Here is a 25,160-nt window from a genome sequence, read left to right as displayed (position 1 = left end):
TTATTAGCTAATTCGAGGTATTGACTCACTCTCACCTTCCTGCCTCTGGTGTTCTCGCACAAGATAAAACCATAAAACAGCATTCTGGGACGCCATACCAGGGTCGTGCCTCCTAGTCTTAGAGGCAGGAATCACTGTGTTAGCCTGGAAGGGATCAGTAAAGGATACTAAACATTACAGGACGAAGAGCAGTCTCTATACACTGCCATCATGACAGGTCAGGCAACAAAATGCTATTCAAATTGCAAAAATTGCATCTGTTAAATGATATTATGGATCTATGCTATTCAGATATCTGCCATTTTCTGATAGGCTTATGTTATTGTTGGGAAAAAATGCATCTATTTAATTGTTACATCAGTACCCTGCTTAGATATCTCTAATATTTTATATATTTAACCTAATGGTTTTATTTCTCACACACAAAAAGATGAAGAGGTTGTTAAGAAGGGCAAGTCAAAGGTAAGAGTTTTAGTGCACTGTCCATTGTCTGGATTAATTTATTTTACAAGTGACGCTCTGAAAAATCAATAAATGCTTCATAGATTAAATTAACTAGCACCAATTGATATAACACTATGCAACGCAATTCAAGCTTGCATATTCAGCTACACTGCACGACCAAAAGTATTTGGACACCTGCTTGTCGAACATTCCAAAATCATGAGCATTAATATGGAGTTGGTGCCCTTGCTGTTGGGAAGGCTTTCAACTAGATGTTGGAACTTTGCTGCGAGGACTTGCTTTTCATTCAGCCACGAGCATTAGTGAAGTCCGGCACTGATGTTGGGTGATTAGGCCTTGTTCACAGTCGATGTTCCAATTCATCCCAAAGGTGGGGTTGAGGGCAGGGCTCTGTGCACGCCAGTCAAGTTCTTCCACACCGATTGACAAATTATTTCTGGATAGACCTTATTTTGTGCATGGTGGCATTGTTATGCTGAAACAGGAAAGGGCCTTCCCCAAAAAGTTGGAAGCACAGAATCGTCTAGAATGGAAATGCCAACTGACATTTACTCATGAGGTGCTGACCTGTTGCAGCCTCTGCAACCACCGTGATTATTGTTATTATTATTTAACCCTGCTGGTCATCTATGAATGTTTGAACATCTTGACCATGTACTGTTATAATCTCAACCCAGCACAGCCAGAAGAGGACTGGCCACCCCTCAGAGCCTGGTTCCTCTCTAGGTTCCTGCCTTTCTAGGGAGTTTTTCCAAGCCACTGTGTTACTACATCTGCATTGCTTGCTGTTTGGGGTTTTAAGTTGGGTTTCTGTAAAGCACTTTGTGACATTGGCTGATGTAAAAAGGGCTTTATAAATAAATGTGATTTATTCATTGATAGCGTTAAGATTTCCCTTCACAGGATCTAAGGGGCCTAGCCCGAACCATGAAAAACAGCCGCAGACCATTATTCCTCCTCCACCAAACTTTACAGTTGGCACTATGCATTGGGGCAGGTAGCTTTCTCCTGGAATCTGCCAATTCATCACTCCAGAGAATTCGTTTCCACTGCTACAGTGTCCAATGGCGGCGAGCTTTACACCACTTCAGCCGACGTTTGGCGTTGCACATGGTGATCTTGGGCTTCTGTGCTGCTGCTCGGCCATGGAAACCCTTTTCATGAAGCTCCCGACGAACAGTTCTTGTGCTGATGTTGCTTCCAGAAACAGTTTGGAACTCGTTAGCGAGTGTTGCAACCGATGACAGACTATTTAAATGCTACGTCCTTCAGCACTCGGTTGTTCCGTTCTGTGAGTTTGTGTGTCCTACCACTTCGTGGCTGAGCCATTGTTGCTCCAAAACGTTTCCACTTCACAATAACAGGACTTAGAGTTGACTGGGGGCAGCTCTAGCAGGGCAGAAATCTGACAAGCTGACTTGTTGGAAAGGTGGCATCCTATGCCGGTGCCATGTTGAAAGTCACTGAGCTCTTCAGTAAGGCTATTCTACTGCCAATGTTTGTCTATAGAGATCTCATGGCTGTGTGCTCAATTTTATACACCTATCAGCAACGGGTGTGCCTGAAATAGCCGAATCCACTAATTTGAAGGGGTGTCAACATACTTTTGTATATATAGTGTATGTGTATTTCATTCAATATCATAGCTGTAAGGGAATCCTTATTTTTAACTGCACTCTGCAATTTTAAAGTAAATTGGCTTTTATTCAGATATAGTATAGATGAAGTTATAAAGATACTAGTGTAATATGGACCTTATTTTGTGTCTGTATGCACAGGAGGTATGTGGCTATCCCCTAAGCATATTCTTCATTGTTGTAAATGAGTTCTGCGAGAGATTCTCCTACTATGGCATGCGAGGTAAGAATATGACAGTATCTACTACATGGGAGTAATCAACAATTCTAACCCAGTGAGCAAAACTAGTTGTAAATATCTCATTTCAATGAGTTTTGCCCACTGGGAATAACTATAATGGCTTTGTGGAGTGCCCATCCTGAGGAGCTTCCCCTTCTCTCTCCCCTGTCCACAGCTGTGCTGGTGCTGTACTTCAGGTACTTCCTTCGGTTTGATGATGACCTGGCCACCTCCATCTACCACACCTTTGTGGCTCTGTGCTACCTGACTCCCATCCTGGGAGCCGTTGTAGCAGACTCCTGGTTGGGCAAGTTTAAGTAAGTGACTGTTCGGAGTCCTAGAACTAGGGTGTATTACAGAACAGGAATATGTTCTTGCACTGGAAGCTAACACCTTGATTTCCCCTTCCTGCAGGACTATCATCTACTTGTCCATTGTCTACGCAATTGGCCAGGTTGTGATGGCAGTCAGCGCCATTCATGACATCACGGACACAGACAGAGATGGCACGCCGGACAACTTGACCTTGCATATGTGAGTCGTCCTCATTTAAAGTCATAGATTCACTTACGCAAACACAAGTCACATGCGAAGGCTTGCTGGGGTATGTCCTGACTACATGGACTTTGTGAGGTGCTACTGAATGCATGGCCTAACAATGTTGGTCTGCCTCCTCAGTGTGCTGTCCATGGTGGGCCTGCTCCTCATTGCGCTGGGTACAGGTGGTATCAAACCATGTGTAGCCGCTTTTGGAGGAGACCAGTTTCAGGACCACCAGGTTAGCAGAATAACTCAGTATTCGGAGAATAACACCGCCACTGTGTCTGTCTGTCTATCTTTGTCAGTAGGCAGATATTTCCTCACTACAACTGCAAAGTCATGTCATGTTAACCTTGAAATGAAGAACATGTAGGAGAACCTTTGCTCCTTTGATAAGTGTAATGTACATGTATCTCCTATGAATGGCACATAATATACAGTACCAGTCAAAAGCTTGGACACCTACTATTTCATTTTTACTATTTTCTACATTGTAGAATAATAGTGAAGACATCAACACTATGAAATAACACATGGAATCATGTAGTAACAAAATAACTGTTAAACAAATCAAAATATATTTTAGATTCTTCAAAGTAGCCACCCTTTGTCTTGATGACAGCTTTGCACACTTGGCATTCTCTCAACCAGCTTCATGAGGTAGTCACCTGGAATGCATTTCAATTAACTGGTGTGGAATTGTGGAATTTCTTTCCTTTGGTATTGTTGTAACAAAGGTAGGGGTGGTATACAGAAGATAGCCCTACTTGGTAAAAGACCAAATCAATATTATGGCAAGAACAGCTCAAATAAGCAAAGAGAAATGACAGTCCATCATTACTTTAAGACCTGAATGCAGTCAATCTGGAACATTTCTAGAACTTTGAAAGTTTCTTTAATTAAATGCAGTCGCAAACACCATCAAGCGCTATGATGAAACTGGCTCTCATGAGGACCGCCACAGGAAAGGAAGACCCAGAGTTACATCTGCTGCAGAGGATAAGTTCATTAGAGTTACCAGCCATTAGAGTTACCAGCCTTCAGGTAACAGACACATCTCAACATCAACTGTTCAGAGGAGACGGCATGAATCAGGCCTTCATGGTCGAATTGCTGCAAAGAAACCACTACTAAAGGACACCATTAAGAAGAAGAGACTTGCTTGGGCCAAGAAACATGAGTAATGGACATTGGACCAGTGGAAATGTGTCCTTTGGTCTGATGAGTCCAAGTTTGAGATTTTTGATTCCAACTCCTGTGTCTTTATGAGACACAGAGTAGGTGAACGGATGATCTCCGCATGTGTGGTTCCCAAGCTTCACAGTGAAGGAAGAGGTGTGATGGTATGGGGGAGCTTTGCTGGTGACACTGTCTGTGATTTATTTAGAATTCAAGGCCCACTTAACCAGCATGGCTACCACAGCATTCTGCAGCGATACGCCATCCCATCTGGTTTGGGCTTAGTGGGACTGTCATTTGTTTTTCAACAGGACAATGACACAACACACTTCCAGGCTGTGTAAGGGCTATTTGACCAAGAAAGAGAGTGATGGAGTGCTGCATCAGATGACCTGGCCTCCACAATGTCCAAAAACAAATCAAAATCAAAATATACTTTTTTGGTTACTACATGATTCCAGATGTGTTATTTCATAGTTTTGATGTCTTCACTATTATTCTACAATGTAAAAATAAACAAAAACCCTTGAATGAGTAGGTATGTCCAAACTTTTGACTGGTACTGTACAAACTTTACACACGATACAAATCTATTCCTTTTTATTTTTGCAGGCAAAACAGAGGAGCACTTTCTTCTCGGTTTTCTACCTGTGTATCAATGGTGGGAGTCTCCTGTCTACTATCATTACACCAATCCTCAGAGGTAGGGGGAATGTCCAAGCCAGGCCAGGCTATGTATAATAACTCACTAAATGCTGTCTGAAGATATTACCACAAATCTGCATAAATAACTATTTAATACACAACACAACTGCAGCTAGTGTATGGATGAGTGATGTCTGTGCTGTGTCCCTGTGTTTAGGCCAGGAGTGTGGCATCCACAGCCAGCAGAAGTGTTATCCTCTGGCCTTCGGTGTCCCTGCTGCGCTCATGGTGGTCGCCCTCGGTTAGTGTCTCTACCATCTTCTTTATTCTACCTACAGATGTAGGATTTTAATTTGACCTATATTGTCACAGCAAATTAAATCCTGCAGCAACAGTATTTGAATGTTCAGTCTATAATTTTTCTTGATCGGTGGTCAGACTATTAGCTGGGCAGAAGTAGGCTACAGGAAAAGTGCAATACTGTTGTTAGTGTGGGTTTTCAGGGAATTTATGTAAATCAGCTCATCTGCATTTCCTGTGGTGAAAGAAAATTCTCAGCAACAAAAGAGTGATCAAATTAAGATCCTACAACTGTACCTTGTCCCAGGGTTTTTCTGTAATATTTATTCTGATAAATAGTATAAAAATGTAGTTTGACAGTGCTGTTTTGCTGTTTGTCCCTACAGTCGTGTTCATAATTGGAAGTGGTATGTACCATAAGACTGAACCGCAGGGAAACATAATGCTGGATGTGTGTAAATGTATTGGGGTAAGTCAAAACATTAACTAGTACCAGCATTCAGCATAATTGCATCAACCTTCACAACAATGTGAAAAATGACTGGAGGACTCTTCCCTGCAGCCATCCTGGTGTTTCTGAAAGGATCATTTCTGTGTCTGCTGCCTTTACAGTTTGCAGTAAAGAACCGCTTCAGGCACAGGAGTAGCTCCTACCCGAAGAGAACGCACTGGATGGACTGGGCCGAAGAGAAATACGAGGTATGGCTACACTGCAAACTATACAGTACTATCTAAATGGCATGTTCGGTCTCAAATGTATGAACACCTCATATTGTCTTTCTCTCTTTTTGTGCTTGTAGAAACTCCTCATTGCTCAGATAAAGATGGTGCTGAAGGTCCTATTTCTGTACATTCCCCTTCCCATGTTCTGGACCCTATTTGACCAAAAGGTATCTGAGATACGTTGGTAAATAATCTAGTTTGTCCTGCAATATGTGATGTAACTTGTAATATCCATATGGTATAATCAAGTAAAACATTCTGCTCCCTCATAGGGCTCTAGGTGGACTCTTCAGGCCACCACCATGGATGGGAACTTTGTACGTTTGCAAAACCATCCCACTGTAAAAAGTAAACTAAAGCTACAGTTTGCAAGTTGTTCTTGATAGTAATGACCTTGCTCTCTTTCCAGGGATCCCTCATTCTGCAGCCTGATCAAATGCAGGTACGTTAGAGGTACTTTATGGTTCCTGGTTGTTTTCATCCATGGCTAAATGCACTTCTTACCATAGAAACCATCTTTTTGACAGACTGTCAACCCTATCCTGATCCTGACTCTGGTCCCGATCATGGACAGTGTGGTGTACCCACTGATAAAGAAATGTGGCCTGAACTTCACGTAAGTTCTACTTAAAGAAAATGAGAAAACAAATGCCTGTGCAGTATCTACAAAACAGTGAAGAGGCAGGTGTAAGTATGCTTAGGAATCTAACCATGAACCTTTCCTCAACAGTCCTTTGAGGAGAATGACAGTGGGGATGTTTTTGGCAGCCATGGCCTTTGTTGCTGCAGCTTTGGTACAGATCCAGATTGATGTAAGTGTATACAATACATCTACATTGTGTGGCAGTTTGTTTCTGGTTTAGTAAAGTATTATTTGATGCTATCATGCCTTGTATGGCTAGGAATAGATGTAGCATTGTTGAAAGCCCGAAACAGTCTAGAACCCGGGCTACAGGAAATCTATATTATGACGAAGTCAAAATGGAGAGTATCCCATTTTGACCCTCTTAATGGCAATACTTTTCCTGTCTATAGAATTGGAACGCATAACAAAGAGATTATATTATTTGCTAAATCCTTACTTGTATCCAGAGCCATATACTAAAATCTATCTATCAACAGTTGAAGTCGGAAGTTTACATACACATATTTTGGAGTCATTAAAACTCGTTTTTCAACCACTCAAAAATTTCTTGTTAACAAACGATAGTTTTGGCAAGTCGGTTAGGACATCTGCTTTGTGCATGACGTAATTTTTCCAACAATGGTTTACAGACAGATTATTTCACTTATAATTCACTGTATCACAATTCCAGTAGGTCAGAAGTTTACATACACTAAGTTGACTGTGCCTTCAAACAGCTTGGAAAATTCAAGAAAATGATGTCATGGCTTTAGAAGCTTCTGAAATGCTAATTGACATCATTTAAGTCAATTTGAGGTGTACCTGTGGATGTATTTCAAGGCCTACAATCAAACTCAGTGCCTCTTTGCTTGGCATCATGGGAAAATCAAAAGAAATCAGCCAAAATTGTAGACCTCCACAAGTCTGGTTTATCCTTGGGAGCAATTTCCAAATGCCTGAAGGTACCACGTTCATCTGTACAAACAATAGTACACAAGTATAAACCCCATGGGACCACATAGCCATCAAACCGCTCAAGAAGGAGACGCATTCTGTCTCCTAGAGATGAAAGTACTTTGGTGCAAAAAGTGCGAATCAATCCCAGAACAACAGCAAAGGACCTTGTGAAGATGCTGGAGGAAACGGGTACAAAAGTATCTATATCCACAGTAAAACGAGTCCTATATCGACATAACCTGAAAGGTTGCTCAGCAAAGAAGAAGCCACTTCACCAAAACCGCCATAAAATAGCCAGACTAAGGTTTGCAACTGCACATGGGGACAAAGATCATACTTTTTGGAGAAATGTCCTCTGGTCTGATGAAACAAAAATAGAACTGTTTGGCCTATAATGACCATCATTATGTTTGGAGGAAAAGGGGGAGGCTTGCAAGCCGCAGAACAGCATCCCAACCGTGAAGTACGGGGGGATGGTGCACTTCACAAAATAGATGGCATCATGAGGTAGGAAAATTATGTGGATGTATTGAAGCAACATCTCAATGACTCCAAGCATACTTCCAAAGTTGTGGCAAAAGGGCTTAAGGACAACAAAGTCAAGGTATTGGAGTGGCCATCACAAAGCCCTGACCTCAATCCTATAGAAAATTTGTGGGCAGAACTGAAAAAGTGTGTGCGAGCAAGGAGGCCTACAAACCTGACTCAGTTACACCAGCTCTGTCAGGAGGAATGGGCCAAAATTCACCCAACTTATTGTGGGAAGCTTGTGGAAGGCTACCCAAAACGTTTGACCCAAGTTAAACAATTTAAAGGCAATGCTACCAAATACTAATTGAGTCTATGTAAACTTCTGACCCACTGGGAATGTGATGAAAGAAATAAGAGCTGAAATAAATCATTCTCTCTACTATTATTCTGACATTTCACATTCTTAAAATAAAGTGGTGATCCTAACTGACCTAAGACAGGGAATTCTTACTAGGATTAAATGTCAGGAATTGTGAAAAACTGAGTTTAAATGTATTTGGCTAAGGTGTATGTAAACTTCCGACTTCAACTGTATATATAAATATATGACTCTGCTTGTATCTATTTCAGAAAACCTTGCCAACCTTCCCATCATCCTCCCAGAGCCAATTAAAATTACTCAACATGGGCAGTATCCCCTTGACAGTTACACTACCCAATAATGATCCATTCGTCATTGAAGCAGCTAAGGTAAACCATCTTGAGGAGGTTCTCTTAGGCATTCATATCACAAAACCTGACTGTATTGTCAGAAATCTTACACAGATGTTGATCTCTACTAGAAGAATATATTTTACATGTTTTATTTAACCTTTATTTTATCAGGGAGTCATACTGAGAGAAAGGTCTCTTTTACAGATAAGCCCTGAAATACAGAATTTACAGAAAATACACACATCAAAATATAAATACAAAATGCAAGCAGAAAGAACACACGGTCATAAAAAACAAAGCCATTCATCAGTAATAAGGTCCTCAGGTAATGGTTTAAGTAGAATGGTGAAGTTAGGATCAGCCAAAACATTACATTAAGACATTTATCACTTGTAGTAACTTTTCTAATTGAACCAAGTGCTTCACTGTAACTGTCAAGTGTTTATACCTTGCTGTGGAACTGACTCCACTCATATATTTTACAGGCTAATGCAAATTACCTTACATTTGAGGAAGAAAGCATCAACGTTTCACTTCAGAGTCCTGCAATATCTAGGACTATTTCCTTAGCAAAGGGCAAGCGGCAAACCCTTCTGATTCCCTCAAACCTCAGTGCCCCAATGTGGGAGATGGTAAGGACATACCTATAATTGCACCCTTATAAAAGTACAGTATTAACATCATGAGCATTAAGTCAATATACATTTTCTCTGATACTCTGTTGCAGACTGATGATTTGATGGCAAAGCCAGAGCAAGGGGCCAATGCAATCAGGTAAATTTGGATGCATTTCCCAATGTTTGTTTGCCGAGATGACCGAAATGAACATACATTTCCAGATAATCTATAGCCTTTCATGGTTAACTTGGATGTGTTTTTTTGTTGATTCTGTTTCTCAACTCTGTGTATTCATTTCCAGATTTGTTAATGGTATGGCTGGAGCGGTGAATGTGTCAACTTTTGGAAGCATTGAATACTCCTCTGCTTCCAACTACTCTCTCATATCAAATGGAAAGTAAGGAATTCATTATTGATTATACTTGCAAATGTGCAGTATAATAAAGAGGATGGCATAAAGAATTCGCAGCTAAATCCTTAAAATGTGTATGTAGCTACTTTTGCTTGCATTATAAGACTCACCAACACAGATTTCCAAAGCATCTCTTCTTACTAATTTCCAGAGCCACCTTCACCATTACCAATGGTGCAAACACATGTGAATACTCCAGAGAATTTGGATTCGGGAGTTCTTACACTCTACTTATCCCCAGTCATTTTGCATGGGGCCTGACTGTAAGTTTCACCCCTTCTACGTGTCACTTAATATTACAGTGATATATCCCATAATCAGCTTCAGTAAGTTACAGTTTTGATTGCCTCTTTTATATAGTGCTCGGAATCCATTTCTGGGGTTGAGGATATCCAGCCCAACTCCTTCCATATGGGCTGGCAGATCCCACAGTACTTCCTTATTACCTGTGGAGAGGTGGTGTTCTCTGTTACTGGCCTGGAGTTCTCTTATTCACAGGTGAAGCACACACACCCTTATTAGTCGACATTTAGTCATCTGTTAGACCCTGTGCTGAACTTGAATCATTTTGATCTGCCCAACAACAGGGGAAAGTATAAAGTAATCTCTTGAATTTTCAGTTGTAAAATAATGGGTGGCTGTACTCCAATTCGCAGCGTAATTTACCAAGCTATATATCTTTCTTCAAAGGCACCAAGCAACATGAAGGCAGTGCTACAAGCAGGCTGGCTGTTCACTGTAGCTATTGGCAACTTTATTGTCCTTATTGTGGCTGAGATTGCACAGATCGAAGAACAGGTACAGTGCCACGACACTACACTCTAAAGATAACTCTCTCATTCTATGTCCTCTGAGGACACACTCATAGCCCTCTTGCGGCACGTTGTCTGCGTATTGGGAAAGCCAGCCCTGACTTTATGGGTGAAAGAGTTGAAGTCTTCAGTGCCCATGAATCATACCTCAAGGGCCAGATCTGATGAGGTAAATATGTGACGTGTAAAATCTTTGTGTTTTTTCCTCCTGCAGTGGGCAGAGTTTGTCCTCTTCGCCTCCCTCCTAGTGGCAGTGTGTGTCATCTTCTCCATCATGGCCTATTTCTATACCTACATGGACCCTGCAGAGATCGAGGCCCAGTTCACAGACAATGGTGGTAAGGAAGAATCAGACAAAGAGGAGCTTCAAATGCAGAAGAAAGATGTCGTAGACCATCACAATGAAGATGATGAAGCCAAACAAACCAAAATGTAAATTTCTGTATATTTGCGTGTGTGTGTGTGTGTGTGCGTGTGTGAGCGTGTGTGTGCATGTGTGAGCGTGAGAAAGAGACTGAGTGAAAGAGAGAAGGGGCAAGAGAAAGAAAATGAATACCAATTGTATTATATTATAGTTTTGATATGCACAAAATAACTGCTCCAAGTATGGTGCAGAGTGGGAAAAGGACATTGGTACTATATTTAAGATGCATTTAAAGTCCAGACTTTTTTAAGCTTTCAACTGTGAGAGAAAACAACAAAACATTACAAATGGAACAATCTGTTTTTGAAAAAAACTGTAAAACATCCCAATGTCCATCGATCAGGATTAATTTTGTATGATTATACTGTATAGGTTGCATTGTTTTTAATATAGAAGTTAGTGTGTATTAAAAAAAAAACAAGATTTTCTAAACATTTAATTACATAACTGGAAAAAAAATCTGTGTCACTGCTTAAATAAACATGAAGTAGACATTTTTATCATGGCTCTCATTTAGGCTCACTTACATTTGTCTGTGGCTTGGGCATAATACAATTTATAGTCCATGTGATTTGCCTTAGACTATAACATACATTTTTAAAAGAGGACTGGGTTTGCATGTAATGGGTGTGTGTTGGTGGCAGGGAAGTCAGGCGCAGGAGAATCTAACTTGGTATAAACGGAGTTGTTTAATCAGTGCTTCACAAAACTCCAAAACCAAAATTACAAAATTATAAAAAGTGGGTACAAAACCCGTCGCGCAGCAACACATAATACACAAACATTCAATCAAACAATCTCCGACAAGGACATGAGGGGAAACAGAGGGTTAAATACACAACATGTAATTGATGGGATTGGAACCAGGTGTGAAGGAAGACAAGACAAAACCAATGGAAAATGAAAAATGGATCAGTGATGGCTAGAAGGTTGGTGACTTCGACCGCCGAACTCCGCCCGAACAAGGAGAGGGACCGACTTCGGCGGAAGTCGTGACATTGAACAGGCCAATCATTTATAATTAAGTTACTTTTTGGGACATAATGAGACAATATGTGTCAGATAACATACATTAGGCCAACTCATATTCTGCTCTTCTTAAATACATTTTATTCATATCATAATGTTTCTTTAGACTTGCCTAAAATACAGTTGAAGTCGGAAGTTTACATACACTTAGATTGGAGTCATTAAAACTCGTTTTTCAACCACTCAACAAATTTCTTGTTAACAAACTATAGTTTTGGCAAGTCGGTTAGGACATCTACTTTGTGCATGACACAAGTAATTTTTCCAACAATGGTTTACAGACAGATTATTTCACTTATAATTCACTGTATCACAATTCCAGTGGGTCAGAAGTTTACATACACTAAGTTGACTGTGCCTTTAAACAGCTTGGAAAATTCCAGAAAAGTATGTCATGGCTTTAGAAGCTTCTGATATGCTAATTGACATAATTTAAGTCAATTTGAGGTGTACCTGTGGATGTATTTCAAGGCCTACCTTCAAACTCAGTGCCTCTGCTTGGCATCATGGGAAAATCAAAAGAAATCAGCTAAGACCTCGGAAAAAAATGGGTAGACCTTCAAGTCTGGTTCATCCTTGGGAGCAATTTCCAAACGCCTGAAGGTACCACGTTCATCTGTACAAACAATAGTACGCAAGTATAAACACCATGGGACCACGCAGCCGTCATACCGCTCAGGAAGGAGACGCATTCTTTGGTGCGAAAAGTGCAAATCAATCCCAGAACAACAGCAAAGGACCTTGTGAAGATGCTGGAGGAAACAGGTACAAAAGTATCTATATCCACAGTAAAACGAGTCCTATATTGACATAACCTGAAAGGCCGCTCAGCAAGGAAGAAGCCACTGCTCCAAACCCACCATAAAAAAAACAGACTACGGTTTGCAACTGCACATGGGGACAAAGATCGTACTTTCCTCTGGTCTGATGAAACAAAAATAGAACTGTTTGGCCATAAGGACCATCGTTATGTTTGGAGGAAAAAGGGGGAGGCTTGCAAGCCGAAGAACGCCATCCCAACTGTGAAGCACGGGGGTGGCAGCATCATGTTGTGGGGGTGCTTTGCTGCAGGAGGGACTGGTGCACTTCATAAAATAGATGGCATCATGAGGTAGGAAAACTATGTGGATATATTGAAGCAACATCTCAAGACATCAGTCAGGAAGTTAAAGCTTGGTCGCAAATGGGTCTTCCAAATGGACAATGACTCCAAGCATACTTCCAAAGTTGTGGCAAAATGGCTTAAGGACAACAAAGTCAAGGTATTGGAGTGGCCATCACAAAGCCCTGACCTCAATCCCATAGAACATTTGTGGGCAGAACTGAAAAAGTGTGTGCGAGCAAGGAGGCCTACAAACCTGACTCAGTTACACCAGCTCTGTCAGGAGGAATGGGCCAAAATTCACCCAACTTATTGTGGGAAGCTTGTGGAAGGCTACCCGAAATGTTTGACCCAAGTTAAACAATTTAAAGGCAATGCTACCAAATACTAATTGAGTGTATGTAAACTTCTGACCCACTGGGAATGTGATGAAAGAAATAAGAGCTGAAATAAATCATTCTCTCTACTATTATTCTGACATTTCACATTCTTAAAATAAAGTGGTGATCCTAACTGACCTAAGACAGGTAATTTTTACTAGGATTAAATGTCAGGAATTGTGAAAAACTGAGTTTAAATGTATTTGGCTAAGGTGTATGTAAACATCTGACTGTATTTCCTGGATTTATTGTGATGGTGTATATTAAATTGATGTATTATACTTTTTTAAATGTAGATGTTCCAAGCTGCTTGTATGCAATCAAAATCGCGTAGAAACTATTATAAAATATTACTTTTGAACGGAATTTAGAATGTTCATAGCCATAGGAAAAGTGTGATTTATCAAACAGTCCTACGAGCGTCATATGCACACTGGTAGGAGATAACGTTGATAAATACTAATTGTTCTCAGGTTCACACACTGAAAAATGCAGCTTGCGCCAAATCTTCCAACAGAGCAAGATCAGGCATCTCTCATTTGATTTCCATTGTCGCAGTATTTTATAGTATTTCTACAATGGTTTCACATTAACATGTGCCTCTAATTCAACAAATGACTGTAGGCTACTTTATATGGATTATTATCATAACAAGATGCTAAATGTGTTTGTTAATTAAGGGTCACGGCAGGCTTTTGCATGACAATCAAATCCAATTGTATTTATCACATGTGCCGAAATGCTTACTTACAAGCCCTTAACCAACAATATAGTAAAATATTTACTTAATAAACTAAAGTAAAAAAAATCCTATCAAAAAGTAACACAAGAAATTTACATAACAGTAATGAGGCTATATACAGGGTACAGGTACCGAGTCAATGTGCGGGGTACAGGTTAGTCAAGGTAATTTGTAAAGTGTATAGATAATAAACAGCGAGTAGCATGTAAATAGTCTGGGTGGCCATTTGATTCGTTTAGTTGTTCAGCAGTCTTATGGCTTGGGGGTAGAAGCTGTTAAGGAGCCTTTTGGTCCTAGACTTGGTGCTCCGGTACCGCTTGCTGTGCGGTAGCAGAGGGAACACTCTATGACTTGGGTGACTGGAGTCTTTGACAATTTTTGGGGCCTTCCTCTAGTATACAGGTCCTGGAAGGCAGGAAGCATGGCCCCAGTGATGTACTGGGCCGTACACACTACCCTCTGTGGCACCTTATGGTCAGATGTCAAGCATTTGCCAGACCAGGCGGTGATGCAACCGGTCAGGATGCTCTCGATGGTGCAGCTGTAGAACTTTTTGAGGATCTGGGGACCCATGCCTAATCTTTTCTGTCTCCTGAGGGGGAAAAGGTGTTGTCGTGCCCTCTTCACAACTGTCTTGATGTGTTTGGACCATGATAGTTTGTTGGTGATGTGGAAACCAAGGAACTTGAAACTCTCGACCCGCTCCACTTCAGTCCCGTCAATGTTAATGGGGTAATGGAGGCCTGTTCGGCCCTCCTTTTCCTATAGTCCACAATCAACTCGTTTGTCTTGCTCACATTGAGAGAGAGGTTGTTGTCCTGGCACCACACTGCCAGGTCTCTGACCTCCTCCCTATAGGCTGTCTCATCGTTGACGGTGATCAGGTCTACTACTGTTGTGTCGTCAGCCAACTTAATGATGGTGTTGGAGTCGTGACTGGCCACGCAGTCATGGGTGAACAGGGAGTACAGGAGGGGACTAAGCACGCACCCCTGATGGGCCCCCGTGTTGAGGATCAGCGTTGTGGATGTGTTGTTACCTACCCTTACCACCTGGGGGCGGCCCGTCAGGAAGTCCAGGATCCAGTTGCAGAGGGAGGTGTTTAGTCCCAATGTCCTTAGCTTAGTGATGAGCTTTGTGGGCAATATGGTGTTGAACGCTGAGCTGTAGTCAATGAAAAGCATTCTCAAATAGGTGTTCCTTTTGTCCAGCTGGGAAAGGGCAGTTTGGAGTGCAATTGAAATTGCATCATCTGTGGATCTGTTGGGGCGGTATGGAAATTGGAGTGGGTCTAGGGTTTCTGGCATGATGGTGTTGATGTGATCCATGACCAGCCTTTCAAAGCACTTCATGGTTACTGACTTGAGTGCTACAAGGCGGTAATCATTTAGGCAGGTTACCTTCGCTTTCTTGGCCACAGGGACTATGGCGGTCTGTTTGAAACATGTAGGTATTACAGACTTTGCCAGGGTGAGGTTGAAAATGTCAGTGAAGACACTTGCCAGTTGGTCTGCACATGCTTTGAGTACACATCCTGGTAATCCGTCTGGCCCCATGGCATTGTGAATGTTGACCTGTTTAAAGGTTTTGCTCACAATGGCTACGGAGAGCGTGATCACATAGTCATCCAGAACAGCTGGTGCTCTCATGCATGCTTCAGTGTTGCTTGCCTCAAAGCGAACATAATAAAATAAAAAATACAATGTATGCTTGTTCCGAAAATGTGGTCGGAGGCTTTGTATGGAGGTTGTGATGCAATTGCGGAGCCTCCGGAGGCATGCAGAGGCTAAACTGAGCTCCGTACCTCATCGCCGTGCGCTCCTCAAATTGTGTAACAATGCGGAAGGCTCTGTATAGCTCCGCATTGACATGATTGGTTGATGGTAGGTGGGGGCGGGAGGTCTTGTATAAACAAAAACTCACTTCCTTGACAACTTCCTTGAAGCTAAAGTATGAATGCCCTGACTTCTACAGGGGTCATTTTACCGTAAATGCTGCATGGCCAATGCAGACGTCGGATTGACCATTCACTTTTGCATGACAATAACTGGCTGACAAAATGTCATGACTGCCACAGCCTTAGCCACGATACGTCTGGAAATCGCAGGACAGGTGAGGGGCCGAGCAGACAGGTTGCAATGTGAGAAAACTCATGTAATCCTAGCATGCAGGTCACAGACTTGAGGATGACAAGATTATGCAGACAATTCGCATATTATTGCTCCCAAAATGTCACATTTTTTGTCATAGTTTAATGTATGCCTAGGGGCTCTTTTCAATCGGGATCGAGGTAGTTCAGCGTTACTGTGATTGAAATTAAAAGACAATGATCCCGCATTAGATAAGACTGGATTCACGGTAAACGTGGCATATGTTGGCTCAATCATAAATTAATTTATTATCAGGTATCAAGGTAAGACTCAGATGCAGACCATGTCGAAGTAACAATGTTTATTACAGCGACAGGGGCAACGGTACAGGATGGCAGGCAGGCTCAGGGTCAGGTCAGGCAGAGGTCGGTAGTACAGAGGTGGGGCAAAGGTACAGGATGGCAGGCAGGCTCAGGGGCAGGCAGAGTGGTCAGGCAGGTGGGTACAGGGTCAGGACAGGCAAGGGTCAAAAACTAGGAGCACGAGAAAAGAGAGACTGGGGAAAAGCAGGAGCTGACACAAAAACGCTGGTTGGCTTGACAAACAAGACGAACTGGCAACAGACAAACAGAGAACACAGATAAAAATACACTGGGGATAATGGGGAAGATGGGTGACACCTGGAAGGGGTGGAGACAGTCACAAAGACAGGTGAAACAGATCAGGGTGTGACAATTTATATTGCACAATCTGTAACGTTTCAGAGATACAGATTGAATAGAGCCCTACTAAGAGATTTCACTGTCTTTCAGTTCATCAAGTGGTGGGTCTCCTTCAATTTCTTTGCAATACTTAAGCAAACCTGCTAGCTACTATAACATTGCTACTGACTCAAGGAAGTCAACGCACATCCACACTAGCTAGCTGTGTTAACTAGTTTATTAAATTACTAGCTAGCCAACTATGGGAAGACACAAGGTATTGAATCATTTGCACCAGAAAGAGGTCCGCTGATAAGGCCAATCTATTGAGCCATACACTGAGTGTACAAAACATTAAATTAAGGACACCTGCTCTTTCCATAACATGGACTGACCAGGTGAATTCAGGTGAACGCTATGATCCCTTATTGATGTCGTTTGTTAAATCCACTTCAATCAGGGTAGATGAAGGGGAGGAGCCGGGTTAAATAATGATTTATAAGCCTTAAAACAATTGAGACATGGATTGTGTATGTGTGCCATTGAGGGTGAATGGGCAAGATGAAAGATTTCAGTGTCTTTGAACGGGGTATGGTAGTAGATGCAAGGTGCACCGGTTTGAGTGTGTCTCAAACTGCAATTCTGCTGGGTTTTTCATGCTCAACAGTTTCACCTGTGTATCAAGAATAGTCTACCACACAAAGGCCATCCAGCCAACTTGACACAACTGTGGGAATTATTGGAGTCAACATGGGCCAGAATTCTTGTGGAATGCATTCAACACCTTGTAGAGTCCATGTCGTGACGAACTATGGCTGTTCTGAGGGCAAAAGGGGGAAAAACTCAATATTAGGATGGTGTTCCTAATGTTTTTTACACAGTGTAGATGTGCAAAAAAGGCAGTGTCTGGTATGCTGATGTTTTAATCATGTAGTCTTGTTGATTGTATTATCATTCTTGTCAAGCGGTGCTTCACTCATTTCTCTGTCTTTTTGTCTAGATAAAAAGATTTGCAAATGCAATTTGGACTGCAGGACAGCAGTGGCATGTATTCATGGGTGCCAAGGGAAGCCAGGCTTCCCCCCAAAAAATGTACAAGGAAAAATAGACAAAAATATACAAAATAGTGCATCTTTCGTCTCTCTGTGTTTCATAAATGTCTTTCAATTGGCTGACTGTATCTCACCAGATAAAGCATCCGAGCAAACGAAATAGCGCCCATCTGTCTCAGTATGTGTAGCCCGTCTACCTGATGCTGTCTGATCAAAAAGAGTATGACATTGTTGCCACCCATAGCATTGAATGCAAGGGAAGCCAGCGAGTATTCATAAAATAATAGCCAATCAGTGTTGAGCTAAACTGAATGAGGTCAGTTGTGAATTGTACTGGTGTACCCCAAAAAGTGTCAAGGGAAGGGCTTCACACCAATCACAACACATCAGAAGCCAAACGTCATTGACAGAACAAAATTGAATTATTGCATCATCTCGTTGTGTTGTTGTCCTCGGTGGCTGGAGGGCTAGCTAAAATTGGCCCTTTCCTAAATTAGCCATGGATGGAGATAGGGATTTGGACTTGTGGTTTAATTAATTCTCCATACTGGCCAAGGATTATAATGCTGATTCTGATCAAACCATAAATTCATACATTGTGCCCCTGGCCTGAGAGGTTTGAAGTTCAACAGGAAGCTAGATGTAGTAGGCTAATGTTAATTAGAAGGCCCTGCGCATCGCTGCTTATGAAATAAAGTTAGGCTAGCGAGCAGAAATCAGTACATATGGACAGCCATATATAGTTTACGTTGATTGCACTAAATCATTTTTTGTATATTTTAGTTGTCACTATTCAACTAAGCATAGGTGATTAGATGATGTTAAAGTTGAAATGGTGCTGGAATAGTGGAGGCAGCTTCTATTTTCTTTGCTACTTGCGGTAAATCTCAGTGGTTCTAAATCAGTAGTTGTTTAGTGGTCAGAAATGTCGGAAACATGAACTTGCTTGACCATGCTGTAGGTCATGTAACTGTTTGTTACATGCAATATGTTTTGTGGACTTCACCGGACAGATGTTGCTCTCCGGTTTTGTGATGAAACAAAGATGTGGTTGAATGTATTCTGCCACTGTTTCCTTATTGTCTTGGCCTTAGCCCTATATATCACGGTGTCGAGACATATGAACTAACAAGATATTATAGACCAAACAACGCAATTATCACAACACAGGTTGTAATATGGATTTTTTTCCCCCCTGGCTTGGCTTCCCTGGTGATTTTACCCATGCACCGCTACTGTAGGACAGATGGCCATTATCACTGCCCCCAGTGTGAAAAAATCATGAGAGATAACATGACAGTTCACCTGCTGTCGTCTCAAGGGGCTTCTCTTGTTACGTCATCTACACTGCCCTCCATGCCTGCTTGGTTGTCTATGACAAACAGAAAGTGTATTTTTTTTATCTGTGAATTGTTTTAGATTAATGGCTATAAATCAATCTCTGAATGTGCTACCATGATGAAACCACTCTCTCCTGGTGCGCTACGATGTAACGATTGCAGGCGTTGGGTTCAGCCAGGAGTTGATGGACAGTTGGAAGAGCGAATGAAAGTGTAGGAGGGACATCCCAGCTTCAGGTGATTTCAGATTTCACATCCTACGTTATAAAGGCTCAGAAAATATGCAAGCCATTTCAATCTATGGTGTCCACATATCTAATTGTAAATGAACATGTTGGTTGGAACTAATACCAGAACCACACAGGTTCCCTTAACAGGGGACTTTACATCTAAGAGGTTTAAAAAATTATTTTGCCACCCACATAACCTGAAAACATACAGACACTTCCAAGGATGTCACAAGCCATCTAAAAAGCATCTGTGTAGATGCTACAAATGGGATATTAGCATTTTTTTTTTAAACTGAAAGGATTTTCAGTACCCATACACGTACAGTAGAAAACATGGGGCAAAAGTCATTCCGTCAGGTGCGAGTTAGAGGAGTGTCGACAGTATCGTTTCTTTGCACAAAGGAGTAATCTACCCTTCAGTCAGTGTGAACATGTCCGTTCACTGGATTACTGTGAACACACACAGTCTGAAGAATTTCTTGAAACAACAGTTTTCAATTAATCGGTTGCATGCATATTTGTGGGAGATAAAAAGGCAAAAAGCTGCCCAGAAAGCTCATGTACCATTTTGTGTTTTGGTCCAATTTGGTGAATCCCCAAAACAGATCGGTCTGTCAATCCATGAGCCCATAATAGAGCATTTTAGTCAGCTTGGCAGAGGTAAAGTGACCTACAACACAATCAATAACATTTGGCATTTTTATTTTATCTTTATTTAACTAGGCAAGTCAGTTAAGAACAAATTCTTATTTTCAATGACTGCCTAGGAACAGTGGGTTAACTGCCTTGTTCAGGGGCAGAACAACAGATTGTACCATGTCACCTCGGGGATTCGATCTTGCAACCTTTCGGTTACTAGTCCAACGCTCTAACCACTAGGCTACGCTGCATTGCCCCTTGTGATGGCATATCCTGCCATCACAAAAAAAACATAGGAAAATTGCACTTATTTGAGACAGACTTATTCACCACAAGAACCCCAAAATGATGTCATCTGTCCTCCCACTTGGAATGCATTGTTCGATATAAACACAAAGGAAAAAGTTCCAGGCAACCTCCCAGAAGAAGTAATCAGTTTTACAACACCAACTGAGTATGCTACACAGTTATTTCCTGCATATACCAAATGCACTCTCTGTCCAGACCATCCAAAGCTTCAAAAACAAGTTTCGATAACTAAAAAAGGTGTAATCTCTTTCTCTTCCCCCCTGTCTTTCCTTCAAATGTTTCCCCTAGGACTTGTGTGATGGCCTCACTTTCCATGGATGGACACACGCCTGTGGCTACTGTGGGAAAATGTTTTACTATGCAAAGGTCTACTGTTATGGTTGTGAATGGAAAGATATCATGTAGTTATAAAAGTTCAATCAGTAAGGCTGGTCTGAATGGATCGTCACTTTTCATTCATCAAGTAAACTCATAACTCATATCACTTTCTCTCACTCATCAGCATAGCAGGTATTTCTATGGTGGTGGTTATAATGTTACCTCATCAGCTTAGCGTCACGTTTCTCCTCCTCCTTTACTACTAGCAAGTGTTCGGAATGTCATCCACCTATTTAACTTCGGCCTATGAGCATGGCACACTAAGTCAATTCCACCACGGTTGCTGATTAACCACTCATGCAATAATCACTTCCCTTTCTTTCAACCAATGGGCGTGAATCTAGGGGAGTATTACTATGTCATCTCAAACCTTGTCTCCCACTTGATGTTTTGAAGCAGAAGTCTTCCAACGACCTTCCACCACCAACTGAAGGCCCGTCATCAGGGTCCCCGTTCTCCCAGTGGGTTCCAATGCCAGCTGTCCAGGGCAACCTGTCATCAGCATCTGGCTCTGAGGAGCATTCCTCGGAGACGAGGCCTACCTCAAACTATTCAATAAAATTCCATATTGTATTCTGTCTATATTGTCATTCAGTTAAGTAAGCCTTTACTCGACTGAACTGTTGTGCTTAAACGTGTAAGTCTGGTTCAGTATGACCTACAGTATCAGTCAAAAGTTTGGACACACCTACTCATTCAAGGGTTTTTCTTTGGTTTCCTATTTTCTACATTGTTGAATAATAGTGAAGACATCAAAACTATGAAATAACACATTTGAAATAATGTAGTAACCAAAAAAGTGTTAAACAAAACAAAATATATTTTATATTTGAGATTCTTCAAATAGCCCCGCTTTGCCTTGATGACAGCTTTGCACACTCTTGGCATTCTCTGAACCAGCTTCACTAGGAATGCTTTTCCAACGGTCTTGAAGGAGTTCCCACATATGCAGAGCACTTGTTGGCTGCTTTTCCTTCACTCTGTGGTCCAACTCATCCCAAACCATCTCAATTGGGTTGAGGTCGGGTAATTGTGGAGGCCAGGTCATCTGATGCAGCACTCCATCACTCTCCTTTTTGGTCAAATAGCCCTTACACAGCCTGGAGGTGTGTTGGGTCACTGTCCTGTTGAAAAACAAATGAGTGCCAAACACCACCTAAGTACAAACCAGATGGGATGGCGTATCGCTGCAGCCATGCTGGTTAAGTGTGCCTTGAATTCTAAATAAATCACCAGCAAAGCACCATCACACCACCTTCTCCATGCTTCACGGTGGAATCCACACATCCAGAGATCATCCTTTCACCTACTCGGCCTCTCACAAAGACACAGAGCAGGTTGGAACCAAAAATGTCAAATTTGGACTCATCAGACCAAAGGACAGATTTCCACCAATCAAATGTCCATTGCTTGTGTTTCTTGGCCCAAGCAAGTCTCTTCTTCTTATTGGTGTCCTTTGGTAGTGGTTTCTTTGCTGCAATTCGGCCATGATGGTTTTTGCGACTGCACTTAAAGAAACATTCAAAGTTCTTGAAATGTTCCATATTGACTGACCTTAAAGTCTTAAAGTAATGATGGACTGTCGTTTCTCTTTGCTTATTTGAGCTGTTCTGGACTTGGTCTTTTACCAAATGGGGCTATCTTCTGTATACCACCACTACCTTGTCACAACACAACTGATTGGCTCAAATTAAGGAAAGAAATTCCACAAATTAACTTTTAACAAAGCACACCTGTTAATTGAAATGCATTCCAGGTGACAACCTCATGAAGCTGGATGAGAGAATACCAAGAGTGTGCAAAGCTGTCTTCAAGGCAAAGGGTGGCTACTTTGAAGAATCTCAGATATAAAATTCACTTTTTTGGTTACTACATGATTTCATATGTGTTATTTCATGTGTTATTTCATAGTTTTGATGTCTTCACCTCTATTCTAAAATGAAGAAAATATTACAAATAAAGAAAAACCCTTAAATGAGTAGGTGTGTCCAGACTTGTACCTGGAACTGTATACCTGTATGGCCTTCCCTGTAGCTCAGTTGGTAGAGCATGGTGTTTGCAACACCAGGGTTGTGGGTTCGATTCCCACGGGGGGCCAGCACAGGAAAAAAAATAAAAATAAATAAATCGTATGAAATGGAGTGTATGCATTCACTACTGTAAGTCGCTCTGGATAAGAGCGTCTACTAAATGACTAAAATGTAAAAAATGTAAAAAATAATATTTTCCCTGATGTTATTAGTCTACCTCCTCTTTCTCTCTCTATCGTTGCTTCATTCCTTCCTGGCTTTCAACAGTTAAATGAAATACGTTTCGATGTCCTTATCTTCATCATTCTAATGACATCCTTGAATAATATAGGACTAGAATTAGATGCAGAAGGCTTTCTCTTCACGAAGATTGAATGGTTATGGGTCTGAATGAATAACTGCCATAGCCTACCGCCGTCGTGCATTCGCTCTTCTTTCAAACTATCCTGTGAGTTATATTGTCTGATGTATTTAACATTCAGCAAACAAGAGCTTGCCTCCCTCTTCGAATAGTCTATTGGTATAAGAAATGCAAAAAAGAAATAATGTCCAGCAGGCTATTCTAGTCTAGCTTTTCCTGTATGGGACTCCAAGAGCTAATGAGCATTTTTTAAGGAGAGAAGCCAGCAGAGCACAGGTGTGTGCATATTGCACAAGAGACGGCTATAAATTAGAAGCTTATTATGCATAACCCATCATTAATTAGATATTGAATTGAATGTATTACCTGAAAGAGGTAGGCTAGGACGTCTATATACAGGCCTATATATCAATCTAGAACAGGATCATCTGAGAGTTGATGGAGAGAAAGACTGTGAGAGAGTGCTCGCGCGTGCACTGATTTAAAGCAACAATATTCAAGTGATAGGCTGTTTAAAAACTCTTTACAATAAAAAAATAAGGTGACCCCCTAAAGCCAGATGGAGATGGATAAATTTGACAGGCTTTCGGTCTTTATATTACTGTAGTATAGACTGTGCTGCAGCAAATGCAGACTTACCTGTCACAAGAATAAAAGTTACCATGATGAGATAGATGATAGGTCTACATGCATTGTGAACTGCTCTCCATACTGAGATGGGCTGTCTGTCCCCACCATGAGCATTGATGATTCATCATGCAGAGGCCGTAGAGAAGCCAGATTTAGACATCACATATAATTTAACAGTTCCATTTCACTCCATGCTGTTCATATAAATAATTTATCAAAATTTACCGGTTTCTCGCAGTTATCACGGAAAAGGGACTGGTTTTGGGCAGTAAATCCCAGTAAATCTCAGAAACCGGTTTCCCTCGATTCAATTCTAGTCTACATTTAGTCATCTCTTAGACCCTGTGCTGAACTTGAATCATTTTGATCTGCCCAACAACAGGGGAAAGTATAAAGTAATCTCTTGAATTTTTAGTTGTACAATAATGGGTGGCTGTACTCCAATTCGCAGCATAATTTACCAAGCTATATATCTTCCTTCAAAGGCACCGAGCAACATGAAGGCAGTGCTACAAGCAGGCCGGCTGTTCACTGTAGCTATTGGCAACTTTATTGTCCTTATTGTTGCTGAGATTGCACAGATCGAAGAACAGGTACAGTGACACTACACTACACTCTCCTGATAACTCTCTCATAACACTCATAGCACTCCTGCAGCACGTGGTCCGTGTATAGGGCAAGCCAGCCCTGACTCTATGGGTGAAAGAGCTGAAGTATTCAGTGCCCATGAAGCATACCTCAAGGGCCAGATCTGTTCAAATCTTTGTGTTTTTTCCTCCTGCAGTGGGCAGTTTGTCCTCTTCGCCTCCCTCCTAGTGGCAGTGTGTGTCATCTTCTCCATCATGGCCTATTTCTATACCTACATGGACCCTGCAGAGATCGAGGCCCAGTTCAGGGACAAAGGTGGTAAGGAAGAATCATACAAAGAGGAGCTTCAAATGCAGAAGAAAGATTCCGTAGCCCATCACAATCAAAATGATGAAGCCAAACAAACTAAAATGTAAACAGCTGAGCATTTCTCTGTCAATTTGCATAAGTGTGTGTGTGTCCGTGCGTGCGTGCGAGAGGGGATTAGAGAAAGCGGGAATTACATGAATTAGAGAAAATACACACATCAAATGCAAGCAGAAATAAAAACATGGTCATAAAAAACAAACACATTAGTAATAAGGTCCTCAAACAGCTTTCTGAATTGCCCTAGGCACCAAAACATTTTGAAGATTGTTCCACAAATAAGGTGCAAGAAAACTAAAATCTGATTTATCTAACTCACTAGAGACCAAAGGAATTTCCAGAATTAGCTGTCCCTGAGACCATGTGGTAACTCATATGTCTAAAGTTTAGTATTGATCTTAGGTACAGTGGGACTTTTTGCAAAAGGGCTTTATAAAACATAGCAATGTAT

The 25,160-nt window shown here is 41.4% G+C and overlaps 1 protein-coding gene across 1 annotated transcript; it reads left to right on the top strand.

Annotated features, from left to right (window-relative positions):
- The first annotated feature begins 65 nt into the window (after positions 1 to 65).
- slc15a1a (solute carrier family 15 member 1a) lies at positions 66 to 11,240 on the top strand. The gene is made up of 23 exons (XM_014172951.3): positions 66 to 217; positions 431 to 462; positions 2,244 to 2,325; positions 2,498 to 2,639; positions 2,737 to 2,856; positions 3,001 to 3,100; positions 4,654 to 4,744; positions 4,904 to 4,987; positions 5,373 to 5,455; positions 5,599 to 5,685; positions 5,787 to 5,876; positions 5,982 to 6,026; positions 6,119 to 6,151; positions 6,237 to 6,325; positions 6,440 to 6,521; positions 8,393 to 8,512; positions 8,962 to 9,108; positions 9,204 to 9,250; positions 9,396 to 9,491; positions 9,658 to 9,769; positions 9,867 to 10,004; positions 10,197 to 10,304; positions 10,533 to 11,240. Exons 1-23 carry the CDS (start codon positions 211 to 213, stop codon positions 10,752 to 10,754), a joined length of 2,157 nt encoding a protein of 718 aa, XP_014028426.3. The 5' UTR covers positions 66 to 210; the 3' UTR covers positions 10,755 to 11,240.
- The last annotated feature ends 13,920 nt before the right edge of the window (positions 11,241 to 25,160 follow it).

Source organism: Salmo salar, chromosome 25 (genome assembly GCF_965601325.2).
Source record: "Salmo salar chromosome 25, fSalSal1, whole genome shotgun sequence".
NCBI lineage: Eukaryota > Metazoa > Chordata > Actinopteri > Salmoniformes > Salmonidae > Salmo > Salmo salar.
Note: the sequence above shows the minus strand (reverse complement) of the source record. Positions and strands in the feature narration are given on the sequence as shown.